The 15022-nt window shown below is 36.5% G+C and overlaps 1 protein-coding gene across 1 annotated transcript in view; it reads right to left on the reverse strand.

Annotated features, from left to right (window-relative positions):
- Window positions 1-15022, reverse strand: part of PTPRT (protein tyrosine phosphatase receptor type T) — a 3212182-nt gene that overhangs the window by 495324 nt on the left and 2701836 nt on the right. Inside the window, exon 21 of the mRNA XM_044089009.1 lies at window positions 2624-2759. Within this exon, the coding sequence (XP_043944944.1) occupies window positions 2624-2759 (136 nt within the window). The remainder of the gene's footprint in view (window positions 1-2623; window positions 2760-15022) is intronic.

Raw genomic sequence — 15022 nt, forward strand, 5'->3', positions numbered from 1 at the left:
TAATCTCCAGACCCATTAAGTTTGCACATTTTCTTACGTATATAGACATAATTTAATATATTTAGGAATGTAGTTTATTTATCTAGAAACATATCCAAACATGCATCCATCCATCCACAATCCCATTTTTGCATATGCGGTCAGGATGTCACTTCAAAAGTGACAAACATCTAGAGCCAAGGTACACACTGCTGGGTGGCTAACCCTGCCATACCATACACACACACACACACACACACACACACACGCACACACACACGCACACACACGCACACACACGCACACAGACTCACACCTATGTTCAGTTCACCCATATCCCCTAATAAACCAAATGATAGTTTTACGTCTTTCATTTGTATGTTATTTTTTTTTCCCCACATGGTGTGATTCAATAGGCTCTGCTACAGGCCTGCTTTATATCCAGCTTATAAGCAAAATATTTTTTCAACATTAATCAAATTATTTTCCTTATTCAAAAGAGTGAAATACAAATTCATATTCCAGTAGATCCTTAAGAGTTTACACATGATACAATAAGCAAACAAATGGATGCATGTATGGATTACTGAAAAACGCAATAGGTCTACTATCTGAAATCAATTCTTCTTAAAGAAATGTAAACAGGGATCACCTTAGGACCTACTGCTGAATTAAATGCACGTTGGTAAAACAAACTTCGAGACTAAATGCTAGTACTGGCATATGCTGACAAATGTAATACATGAAGTCATGTTTCCTTTCTAAAGGACACACGTCCTTTTAAAACACATTTATCTAAGCTAGATAGCAAAAATTCGAAATCTAGAGTGTAGCAAAAAAATACAATCATATTATATTATAAGCTTAACTTCAATATTAATTACTGAAGTGTTTATATAAAACTAATCATTATTTAATTTTTCTGTTAGTGTTTCTAAGAAGCTAGGAGTATTTGGGATATGAATTCATAATTTAATTAAAAGGCTAAAAACAGCTCTGAAAGTCCTCATAATTCTATATTAATTTTCATGAATAACTAAATTACTTCAAAAAATTATTACTTTTAATATTATTTTTTATCATTGTTTAAATGTGTTCTTTATTATAATATTTAATTTTGTTTATACTTGAAGAAGTGGAATATTATAAAACTGAAAGGTCTAGAAATACTACAGTATAATTGCAATAATGTAACAGATTTGCAAAAATGAGTATATAGGTTAAAATAAACATTATTGATTTACATGGTCCACATGTTATATAAAGGTGACTTACGTCTGACACACAGCACTATGAATAGTGACATTAAACATGGGTCATGGCTTCTAAATTCCTAATTTATTTCAATTTGATTCTAGATTGCGTATACCCTTTTAGACTGAAAGAAGTTAGTAAAGAAAATGGGTCTATATTACGTGATCAAAGCTTTAGTTAGTCGAGTAACTAAAGCTCGATCACTAAATGTCGAAATCGTAAAATCACAAATGGCAGTTTCTACGCAGGGGAAACCATTTTGTTTGGCTATTACATGGATTTTGCCCTTCCTACAATGTGGAGCGATCTCAGAGTTGGTATATTTAGTTAGGGGGGATGTGGGGGTAAAGCCCCTCACTTCATTTGTGTTTAATGTTTTTTTTTTTTTTTTTTTTTGGGACTACGGCATTGTTTCCCTGCATGGAAACCGCCTTTCCCGGTTTTGCATTTTCGATATTTAGTGATTGAGCATTAGTTACTCGAAAAACTAAAGCTTCAATCACTTATTATAGATGCAAGAAAATACAGCTGGAGAGAATGACTGATTTATTTTCAAGATTGTCTGAAAATATTGGTGCCATCTTGAAAATGCTCTTCACATTAATATGGCTTACGGAAAGCAGAGATCAGCAATGATAACATCCAGTCCTTTCCACTGGTAGTAGTAACACTTCCAAAGGGAAAGCATAGCAACTAGTGTTAAAAGGCTATTAAAGTGAAGAAATGATTCTGTGGTCAATACTCTGCCATGAGTCATTGATGATTACTATGTTTACCGTAATCGTTTATGACACTTTGTTATAGTTATATCATAATGAATAATTTCCAGGTCACAACTTATTTTATGCATTCTTTTTTTTTTTTTTTGCTTCAGTGAAGTTTATATGAATTTTACATTAATCACAGAACATAAATTCACATTAACAAATATATAAAAGTACAATTTGCATGTCCTTCTTTCTTTTTTTTTTTGTTTAAAAAATATTTTTACAGTCTTATTAATAGAATATTTGTTCTTTAAACTGAACATTGATGCATATTATACTGCTACAAATATTAAATATTTTCACTTCTTGTTGATATAAAAAAAAATGTTATTATGTTACCTCCTTGTCACTAGTGCAGTTCATTTAATACTGTTTAAAATACTTGGTAATTTATGATGGCAGAGGTTTGGGAACTCTTACATTTATTAAAAACACATTTTTGGCATCATATACCTTTCACATTCTACAAATTTGAAATAAATTGTACACTGTTCAATTCTGAATGACTGTGTTTATGTATATAGTTATCTACTGTGCAAACAAAACAAAAAAGTTGTGCTGCATGCTGTCATAGTCTATTTTACACACGTTACAAACTGTATGGAAACATTAATGGTACGTACCTTCTTTTAACAGTAAGCATGACTCCTAACAAAATGATGACAAACATGAGAATTCCTGCAATCACACCAGCCATTTTCACTGTGTTATCCACCTGTTTTTCAGGCTCCACTGCGTTAGAGTTCTGTGTAGAAGCTCCTGAGAAAAAACAACAGTGTGAAGCATTTCTCATCTCTTGAATTAGTAATTGTAAGTACAGCAGGTTGACAAACTGCAAGGAATGATAATTATAATTGTCCATTTTGTCATTGTTTGAATATAGTATTACATGAAAGTAAAAGACATTCTGACTTGGACCACTGACATGCATGCAAACGTGAAAATGTACAACACAAACAGTTTACTTGCTTCTGATGGGGGTGACAATGTAAATTAATGATGAAGAAGCATTCTTGTCTACGTATTTATGATACCCTAACCATAGTAAACATGCAGTTTAAATAACTCTGCTACACTAATTTGGAGACTGCCTTTCTAAAATGTAAATTTTTTGTGTTACTATCTTAGCAGTAAGCAAGTGATGTCCATGTCTAAAAAATACATGGCAGCATACGAAACCTTTTAAAACAATTCCCTTGTGTAAATCATACAGCTTGCCATTAAAGATGAGCGAACAATTTAAATAAGGTAAGACATTCATGAGTAAGGTTGGGAAACAGTTCCTGTGTGGAAATGTGAAATGGGAGGAAAGGGGTAGACAGATGGGAGGATTATCCCTGAACAGGGAGAGAAGGACCTGAACTTACTCATGCAAGAAATGAAATACTCTCAGGATTCTTTAGAAACTGCTCAGAGTATTGTTGGGGTGTCTGACAAACATTCTCACCAAACACTTAGCTAGGAGGAGATTTCTGGGGACTTGAGATATGTCACAGTTACATTAGTCTATGAGGTAGCAAGTCTCTGAAATTGCCACAGCAACTGTTAATTGCTAAGAACGAGGTCAGTGATGAGAGATCATAGAAAATGCGGAGGAAAACGTTGGGTAGATGTTTGGAGGATCTGCATGCCATCAACAAATAACTGCCGGAGTATTTTGAAATAAAAAGTAAGATCTAGTTACATGATTCTGATAAATCAGGATTAGATAGGGCCAAACAGTTGAGGTCACCTGTTTAGATTTCTCTAGTATCTTTGGCCAGTACTGGCAAGAAGGTAATAGCAAAGATGAATAGCTTAGAGCAGGAGAAAACATTTAAATAAGTGGGATATATACTAGAGACGAGGGCAAAGTGCAAAGAAGTAAACATGTTGCTTTCAACAAAGTAAAGGAAGGGGTTGTGCAGTGCAGCCAGAAATCACTCCAGGGATATCATATTTTCAGTGTACCTGTCACAATTATCAAATACTTTTCAGAAAAAAGAAAAAAAACCTACTCAATGCCAAACAAATTCAAGACGCAGAAGGAGATGCAGGACACAGTCTAAAGACATGTTGGGAAAGGTATTAGTACCTGCAAAGAGAAATCCCATTGTCATACTTTGTTACATGTGTTAGTAATTTCCTTATGTTTGATGGATATTGTTTAGATTTTGAATCTACTATAACATGATATGACATTGCTGATATGTCTCTGCTAAAATAAGCAGATGTTGTGCTCTCATGTACTTCTATATCTACTCCACATGTATTATATTCCTTGCATATAAGATACTAATATAATATTTTACTGTATTGCATATTATATTACAAATGTAATGCATTATGAAAGCTTCTACATGCCAAACTGGCTTAGATAGTGATTGTAAATGGTCTATGGACAGCTCACTTCCTTGGTTAACATAGTAAATAAAATGAACTATAATTCACTGCAGCTGCAGAACCACAATTCTGCTATACAAGAAGGAGTTAATGCAATTTAAAGTCAAAGAGAAAAAAAGACTGAGGAGATATCTGTAATGGTAACAAGAAAATAATTAGCAATACAGGAAAAAGGAAACCAATATGACTTAAACGACTGTGTATTCATGGCCTTAAACTGTAAGCTTGACAAGACAGTTCTCTAGGTTTGTAGGCACTGCAAAGGAATCAACCAAACAGCCATCTGCAGTGTTGGACACGGTACAGAAAAAGCAAAACGAATATGCTGAGTATTCACATTAAAGACTAGAGAAGTTGGAATGCATATGTATATATACACACACACACACACACACACACATATATATATATATATATATATATATATATATATAAGTTTACTATGGTATGGTCGAACCGGATCTCATTGAATGATGGGATTGTCGACCCACGTACATGAAAATGACAATGTTGAATTCTGACATTGTTGAAATACGACTTGTCTTTGACCTCGAAATGGGCTTTAACATGGATTGAGATGGGGCGAGATTCGTACTTCGACAATGTCGGGATCAACATTGTTACCATTCGGCCTCTGGACATTGATGGAAGTGTGTTCAATCAAACCCACTTTGACCTTACCATAGTGAACCTTGTTTTTATATATATATATATATATATATATATATATATATATATATGTGTGTGTGTGTGTGTGTGTGTGTGTGTGTGTGTGTATATGTTTGTATGTGCAAACCTAAGGAATATGTGAGGATAAAATGTAAGATACTTGATATACCTTAGACTGTAGGCTTTAGAAGTAAATTTTGTGATGAGTAGCAAAGTCAAAATTCACAGACTCAGCTCCCTAACTCCACAAGTAGAAAGCATTTCATGTATCACACAAGTGTTGAATGAACTGCATAACCTAAGATTAGGCAGATTTTTTTTAATGAACGGGATGTTTTGTGGGTGGCTTTGTGCACTAATTCTGGATTTGTTTCTTATTAGTTTTGCAATGCCAGCATATTTTATAGATGCATTTCAGTACTTTTTTGAATGTATCTTAAATGTGCTAGCTTGTTAGGTTATTTATGTATTTTTTTTTTTAGTTGGTTTGCATTTACAATCAGGCTATTTTGCCAAAGTGCAATTTTCTGATGTTCTAGTTATGTTTATTGTTTTACGCTATTAGTTTATTCTTTTATGTTAACATTTGCATTCAGTTATGAACAATGCTCTTCTGGGGGTTGATTTACGTGGTCAGTACTATTTTTTATTATGTTGTATGGTAATACTTTTTTGCACAATGTATGAAGTTTAGGTGGGCAGTACTATTTTTTATGAAGGTGTATGGTTATATTTTATTTTTCATAGTGTGTAAAGTTTTTTATTTATTTTTAATTGTAGTACATAGGAGATCTCTGATTTTTAATTTGTTTTTGAATTATTTGCTCTGTCTATTAAATATAACTGCACACTTGGGTAAGAAGAATTTTTGTTGAGTTAAAATGTTTTGGGCATGTGAGCATATTTATTTGTGTTTGTGTATGTGTGTACATACAGCATGTGGGTTTTTATCTTTTTTTTGTTGTTGTTTAGCAAGTCGTATAACTGTGGCACACAAAAGGGAATTAAATAGCTTGGATCAACTATCAAGGCAAATAAAAACTGCCGATGAAATTCAAGCAAGATAGATGCATTTTGGAACCTCAAACACCATGAATATACTAATACAGATAAAGACAAACAACAGGCTTGAAACCCGGGAATAAAATCCCCCAAATTTATTCAGGTTAGTGCTTTCGTCTGGTGACCATCACCAGACTTCATTAGACACAATTAAAAGGTTACATCCATATTTGTACCCATAAAAACCAATCATTTGAAACCAGCAGCACACAAATCAACCAAAAGGAATACTGAAATATTAATTCAAGCTTAACAATCACAATTAAAGGAATACACAGATCTAACCACATATACATATGTATATACACATACCTGTATATACTATATATACTAATATACAAAATTCCCAAAAAATGACTTTTTGTAACTATATGTATAATGACATATATGTTATACTAATAAAAATATAAAAAAAATATAAAAAATATAAAAAAGATGCATTTTGGTAATATTCCAGGAGTACAGATTAGCATTTAATGATGCAACAGTAGTGTAGATACCAAAAAAAAAAAAAAAAAAAAAAAGAAATAGAAAAAAAAATCTACACATTATACCAGATACATATTTTTATTAAAGCCTTTAAATGGAGGTTTGTATTAGGATGGATAAATATATAGGCACAACACCAACACCTGTGGGTGATGGAAAACATATTTATACTGCCTCAGCTTGGAGAAGGAATTATTTTTATTAAGGCGTGCAAATAATGATCACATTTTTTCCATGAACAGTTGATCCCACAATATATTACAAAACACTGTATTCAGCATTTATGCTTTGTTACAGTAATCAAATAAATGTCCAACAGCATCTTGAGCAAATACAGCTCCTGCAAACTACAACATGAAAAAAAAAAAAAAAACTTGAATAACTTTTTGTAAGCCTGGCCCCAAAACAAGCACATGCATATATAAATATTTTAATGGGTTCCAGATTAATATGTGAGAAGACTAACCACTGAACGTTTGAGCTATTTTAGGCCAGAGTAGTTATTTCTCAGCTGATTTAATTGGCTCAAGGAACTGTCTAAACTGGTAAGCTGTGTGTGTGTGTGTGTGTGTGTGCGCGCGCACCACATGTACATAAATTAAATATATCCATCCACCCACGCACTCCTATTCCCATTTTTTGTCCATCAGGTTGTGGTGTCACTTCAACAGTGGCAATCCTCTAGAGCCAAGGTTTACACCACTCGGTGGCTAGTCCTGCTGCAGGAGTTCTTCCACACCACACATTTGCATGCATGTCTATGGCCATTTTAGAGTGTCCAATCCATCTATTGCATGTCTTTGGAATGTGAGAGGAAACAAGATCATCAGGGGGAAACTCACACAGACAGAGGGAGACATGCAGACTCCACGTAGAAGGCACTCCAGTTAAGAATCAAACCAGGGGACCTATTGCTGTTAGGCAACAAAGATATCCACTGTGCCACTATTCTGAAATGTTTTATCTTTTTTTTTTTGGAATGTCAGTGCATTTCATAGATGCATTTTTATAATTGCAATAGTGTGGTGAACACTTTCCAGTACTAAAACCAAAAATCCACAAAACTAAAAAATAATGTTTGAAATAAACATGGCAAAAAATTAAACTGAAATTATTTTTTGAAATGGGCAAGCTAGTGTGTCAAACTTATATGTACCCACTCTATGGTTGCAGAAGCACAAAGAAGAGAGACATTTTCCAAAAATAAAGGAAACTTCTAACACATACATAAAAACTACATTTTTACTTTATTTTTATTTACCTTGTTTTTTTTTAATATCTTGGAAATTAATGTTTTTTTTTTTTTGTTTCTTTTAGGTGGGCTATGATACTGCTTTTAGGGTTTGCATATGCTGGTAATTTGTGTATGCATTTAGTGAAATTTTACTTTAATTTTTAGTAAGTGATATAAATATGGCAATTTTAGGGGAATAATAAAAGACTTAAGTGTCAAAGATTTTTATAAGCTGCTGATGACCCACGAAGGATGTATATACATTTTGACAATGCTGCATTAGAGTAGATAAGATTGTAATGATGCACTAAAAGTGGTGATAACAAAGAAATCTGTGCAGTATATCAAATGCATGCTTTGTATAAGGATATATGGGACATGCAAACACACGTAACCACTGGTGCGGGGAAAAAATATATTCGCACACTAGCAAGGACGCTATAGCTGAAAACTTCCATAGCATGTAAAAATGCTGAAACTGTAACATTAAATAACATTCTATTAATTATTTGCTGATTTCCAGCAATATATATATACTTGCACTAGTCTCATTTTAGGGAAATTAGTATTTTAACTATATTTACTTCTAACTTAATTCCCCAAAATGGGAGTCGAATTTACAAAAAAAAAAAAGTAAGATACAAAGCTGTTTGAGCTACCGATGCATTATTTAGTCCACTCTAAAGTGAGGTTTAGTTACAAATTTGAATATATTAGTATCTACAGTTGTTATAGATTCTTTCATGATATGTATATTTAAACTCTGCATAAACTATGTTACAAAGCAGCATAGAGTCGAGTCCCATTCATTACACTACTATTCATGTATATAATAACAATAAAGACTAAAACATGCACATTTTGCTATGATGCTCTGAAGCAGCATGTATTAAATGTGTCAATCACAGAGAAAGTAGACATGTAAAAAGGCAAGGGGTTCAACCCAAAACATAAAGTATCAAACTACCAAAATTATTAAATTATGAATGACTTTTTAAAAGTCCTTGACAATATAGCATGTGTCCCTGAAATTCACTTTCTCAGTATTATGATTTATGTACACAAATCTAACAACCCCAACAGCAGGAAGGGATGCTATTTCTGCATTCATACACATACAGATTGCTGTCTCCTTTATGAAAAAATTATTATGCTGAAAAATAATCATAGGTAGTAGTTCATATGTTGGTACTAGGCTATCACCCCTAGGGCCTACACAAGCCTAGAAATAACAATTCCCTGGCTATTTCTTTCACAGTATTTACTTCCATGGACCCCTGTCTAGCAGGGTGACTGACGTGATCCCCGGGATGAATTTCCTATCTCCCATTCAGTCATCAACGTTCCTTTTGAAGAGGGCCAAAGAGGTGCTCTGCTTGACATGTATGGACAGTCTATTCCAGAGTCTGGAGAGTCTCCGAGTCAGGAACCTATCCCTCCAGCATGTTTTGTTCATTGTGATGACAGGGTTTAGATCCCTGGAGTGTGTGTCCCTGAGGGATTGGGATTTCTTTAAGTGTAGCATGTCCAACAGCTATGGGTTTGACATGGCCTTGTATGTTAAGCAGAGATCGCCTTTTAGTAGATGATATGCGACAGAGTATAGGTGGAGTTTTTTTAGACTGTCAGCATAGGGCATCTGCTTTAGGCTTGTGATTCTTTTAGTGAGGTATTTCTCTGGACTTTTCATTTGTTGCAAATGTCTTGAAAGGTACATACCAAATGGGGCATTGTATTCTATAATGGGTCTAATGAGGGATGAGTACAGTTGGACAATGACCTCCTTTTTTCTGGATGAAAAGCCCTTAGTGATGAGATGTGCCACATAGAAGGATTTTATGACTATTATGGCAATGTGGTTATTGAAGATGAGACCACTGTCCACCTGTGCCCCTAAGTCTCATCACACTTTTGGTGTTTAGTGTACTGCCACCTATGTGGTAATTCATGGGTACATGTTTTTTCCCAAAGGGGATAACTATACATTTCTTGGCATTGAGCTTGAGCCCATGGCTCTGGCACCAAGCATCTGTTTATGTAAGGCCTTTTTGTAGAATATCCACATCATTTGGGGATTCAATAATGGCTCCCAGTTTACAGTCATTTGTAAACTTTGTTAGCCAGAGTCCCTTAGTGTTGGCCTGTACTTCAGAGAAGTAGATGCCAAACAAGAGTGGTCCCAGGACTGAACCCTGAGGTACTCCACTTGTCACTTGTCTGGAGATGGATTTGGAGTTGGCCACTTTTACAGTGTGGGTTCTGTCAGTAAGCCAGTTGGCAACCCATCAAGTGATGTAGGGATTAATGTCCAGCTTAGTATATTTATCTATGATTCCAAAGTGGGGGATGGTGTCATAGGCCTTGGCGAGGTCTAGATAGGCTGTGTAGACCACCTTACCCGTGTCTACGGCTCTGGAGAGTGATTCAAAGAAGTCAATCAGGTTTAGGAGACAAGATCAGCCCTTCACAAACCCAAACTGCATGGGGTCCAATGTTTGAAGGTTGCCAATGTCTTTGTTTATAAGTTCTATGATAATATGCTCAATGACCTTGCAGATCAGGCTCGTCAGACAGATGGGGCGGTAGTTCCCGGGATCCAAGCTGGATCCCCCCTTGTGGAGTGGGATAACTGTAGCTGTGCGCCACTCAGTGGGCATGAAGCCTGAGGGGAGGCTATGATTAAACATGACACTTAGGTGAGGTGCCAGTTCATTTTGTAGTTCATATAGCACACAGTCTTAGATGTCGTCTGCTCCCATGGATGCTGTATTCTTAGATTTGGACAGTGCGATTTTTACCTGTGTGGCTGTTATTACCAGAATTTGGCAATCTTTCGGTATTGAGATGGGTCCTTTAGGTGGTGAGTGGGGGGTGAAGTTTGCACTGAATCGATCTGCCAGGATATTGGCAATATCCTTGTGATCAGTATATTTAATGCCATTCTGTTGTAGCTCAGAGCAGATCTGAGCATTTCCATTTAGATTCTTGACATAGTTATAGAATGCCTTGTGGTTGTCTTTGGATTCTTTGGCAATTTTATTTTCGTAACTATCTCTGGAGGATTTTATGAGGGATGTCTACTTCTTACTGAGGCTGGTAAGGGAGTTTTTTGCATCCTGGGATTTTCCTCTTTTCTGCAACAGTTTTTCCTTTTGTTGTAAAGTTTGTTTGTGGCAAATGACCACCAGATTTTTTTGGAGGAGAGTATCTTGGTTCTATTGGGGATTGCACAATTCATGCAAGAGTGGATGTGCTCGTACAGTGTCTTAGTGTAGGAATCAGCAGTCGACCTTTCAGTTCCCATCAGCATGGGTGTCATGAAGTTTGTCACTTCTGACTTGTGTCGCATGAAATTGGCTTTGGAGAAGTTTTTTATGGAGGTTTCCTTACTGGGGGTTGGGGGTGGGATATGAATGTCAAGGGTGATTAGCTTATGGTCACACCTGACAAATGAGGGATGACCATATGTGTGCAGCATCGATTTCTCATGTTGGTAATGACCAGGTCTAGGATATTGGAGCCCCTGGTGGGACTAAGGATTAGTTGATCCAGGGCATTGGAATTTATGAATTCCAAGAACCGTTGGGCAAAGGTGTTGGTACATGAGTAGATTTCCCAATTAATGGCAGGGTAGTTGCAATCACCCAGTATTACAGTGTTTGGTTGTATCTTAATATTTTCCAGTATGTTTAGAAAGGTGTAGTGAGAATCTTGGAGCATGGTGGGGATCTGTGGCAAGGTACAATTTGGATTGCAGTCTTACCTAGTGTTAGTTGCACCTGGAGAATTTCAGATGCACTGTGTTGGGCAACTAGCCTGGTGTTGTGAATATCCTTGGTGAATACGGACACTCCTCCATCTTTAGTGTTTTGATCCTGGTTTGGTGGCCAAAAAGTGTGGTAAGAGTTGTAGCCTGGTATTGCAGGGGTAATCCCTGGAGCCTTGAACCAGGTCTCAATTACTGCACAGATATCGATGTTCTCCATTTTTTGGAGTGCTGAGAGAGAGAGAGTGCATTTTGTGGTTTAGACTTCTAGCATTGAGTAGCATTACCTTCAGATTTTGCATGGGTTGTACTTGTTATGGTGGTGGTTTTGTCCTTTGAACTTTGCCTAAAAAGGCACTATAGGGGTGGCAAGAGCCTTAGTCAGTAACCTGAATCCCAGGGGTGACAGGTGCAGACCATCTCTGGCAAAGCATTCTGGTCTGTTGATCATATCGTCCCAGGCAGACAGATACCCCTTTGAGTGACACCAGACGCTTAGCCAATTGTTGAAGTCAATCATTTTGTCTTTGTACTGTGGTATCATTCTGGGCAAAGGCAGGATGTTACTCAGGGCTAGGGTCATACCTGCCTTGGCCACATAATTCGAGAGCACTTCCATGTCTCTTTTCATGTAGTCCAGGGAGATATGTCTCAAGTCATTCACTCCAACATGGACAATGACAGAGTCATATTTGTACTTGTGGAGTCACTTGAGTTCATGTGTTATGTGGTGGATCCTGGCACCTGACAGGAAGCTGACTGTAATTTTCTCCTATGTCAGCCTAGTAAGTGGGACATCAGTGTGCCTGACTATAGAGTCACCTACGACTAAAGTGTTGGGTACGTTGTCTTGCCTTAGGGGCTGTTGTTGGGTGGTACACTTGTGTTGTGGGCTATGTGACACTTTACTTGTGATTGGTGTTTGTTTGCGTTTCAGCTTCGGGGGTACTTGTTGCTTGGGCAGGTTTCTGTTAAGGACCTCCACATATGTTGGTTTAGTGTTGCTATGTGTGGGTGTTGGTGGTGTGGGTTTAGAAGGGCTATGCATTGCTTGAGGTGTAGTGTGGATGTGAACCTTCTCCTCTTGACTGACTAGCACAATCTTGGGTGGAGAGAGCTTTGCTTCCAGTTTGGCTATGTAAGTGCATCTGTCGCAAGTTGTAGTGTTGGGTGGTAGGAGGAGAGGGTTGTCTGTGTACATGAGGCAATTGTTGCATTGCCCCAGTATGCCCAGATTCACCAGGTGGACAGGAGAAATCACTGGAAGCTGGCCCTTGGACATGCCAGGTTTGGTGCTTTTTTTTGTAAAGTACAAGAGCTGTTTTCCCTTACCTTGGCAAGGTACTTTGCAATTATAGGCTGTTTAGTACCTACAATTAATTTCTCCTTATTAACAAGGAGAGTTGAGTGCTTGCATCAATTTAAGCATTCCTAGTGCTTTCCAGTAGGTTTTAATGCAAGTGCTAGTCACAGGGATGCTTAAAGCTAAGATGAAAAAAAAATGGTGTATCCTAAACACTGCAGTGTGCACTAGAGGAGTTAGATGCGAAAGTAGGTAACTTAAGTTTTACCTGTCTAAAAAGTTAAGTTGTAGTGGAGAGTCACTATTTTTAAAACAGCAAGATAGATTGAAAGAGGGTGGTCACATTTGTATTCTGGTACTATGGAATACAGAAGGATGACCAATAAATTTAAATAGTTGAAGGGGGAGTGATTTCACAAAATGATGGGGAGGCAAAAGCCATCACTCTGTGGCTAGGCTTATAAATGCCTATGGGCAGATAGCCTAGTACTTACCTATGAACCTATGATAATTTTGTGCTTACTCACACAAGCCAGTAAAAACAGAGAGGAAATGAGATATATGGTCAAATTAACATAAGGGGAAGGCAACTAGAAAGAGAGTGGTGTTTAAGAACACTACAGAAACCAGGTGGGAGGGTGGGGCAAAAATTTCTGCCTGACTCACAAGAGACAGAGCTGTGGTTTCTTTTCAAGTTTTAATATGCAGTTAAAAGCAAAATACAAGTATAACACAAGGTAAATAAAACAAATCACAGTATTCAAAATAGAAAAGGGCAATAAAGTAATACAACAAATAAAAGCAAACTAACCTTTCCCTCACAGCAAAGTGTAGCAGAGTCTGGGTGAGTCTTTCTAGTAAAGTTCTCAAATGTTTTATTTTACCCCTTAAATAAAATGTTTAGTTCCTAGTTCCACCCCCTCAGTTCACGGATGGTTAACCTTAACTGACCTGTTCTACTGACCTGTACTAATTTCTGCCTGACTCATAAGAGACAGAGCTGTGGTCTCTTTTCAAGTTTTAAAATGCAGTTAAAAGCAGAATACAAGTAAAACACAAGGTAAATAAAACAAATCGCAGTATTCAAAATAGAAAAAGGAAATAAAGTAATACAACAAATAAAAAGCAAACTAACCTTTCCCTCACAGCAAAGTGTAGAAGAGTCTGGGTGATCCTTTCTAGTAAAGCTCTCAAATGTTTTATTTTACCCCTTAAATAGAAGGTTTAGTTCCTAGCTCCACCCCCTCAGTTTACAAATGATTAACCTTAACAGACCTGTTTTATTGACCTGTACTAATTTCTGCCTGACTCATAAGAGACAGAGCTATTGTCTCTTTTCAAGTTTTAATATGCAGTTAAAAGTAGAATACAAGTAAAACACAAGGTAAATAAAACAAATCGCAGTATCAAAATAGAAAAAGGAAATAAAGTAATACAACAAATAAAAAGCAAACTAACCTTTCCCTCACAGCAAAGTGTAGCAGAGTCTGGGTGAGCCTTTCGAGTAAAGCTCTGAAATGTGTTATTTTACCCCTTAAATAGAAGGTTTAATTCCTAGCTCCACCTCCTCAGTTCACAGATGATTAACTTTAACTGACCTGTTCTACTGACCTGTATTAATTTCTGCCCGACTCACAAGAGACAGAGCTGTGGTCTCTCTTCAAGTTTTAATATGCAGTTAAAAGCAGAATACAAGTAAAACACAAGGCAAATAAAACAAATCACAGTATTCGAAATAGAAAAAGGCAGTAAAGTAATACAGCAAATAAAAAGCAAACTAACTTTTCCCTCACAGCAAAGTGTAGCAGAGTCTGGGTGAGCCTTTCTAGTAAAGCTTTGAAATTTTTTATTTTACCCCTTAAATAGAAGGTTTAGTTCATTGCTCCACTTCCTCAGTTCACAGATGATTAACCTTAACTGGCCTGTTCTCTTGACCTGTACTAATTTCTGCCTGACTCACGAGACAGAGCTGTGGTTTTTTTCAAGTTTTAATACGCAGTGTTTACAGGAGACTGTTCCATAATGTTTTTAGCCTGAAATAAAAATCAGAAACTTCTGACTCACTAAGATAAACACTTCAAGAATGGATGTACTTACACACACACACACACACACAC

Source organism: Protopterus annectens, chromosome 12.part0 (genome assembly GCF_019279795.1).
Source record: "Protopterus annectens isolate FY-2018-M chromosome 12.part0, PAN1.0, whole genome shotgun sequence".
Taxonomy (NCBI): domain Eukaryota; kingdom Metazoa; phylum Chordata; order Ceratodontiformes; family Protopteridae; genus Protopterus; species Protopterus annectens.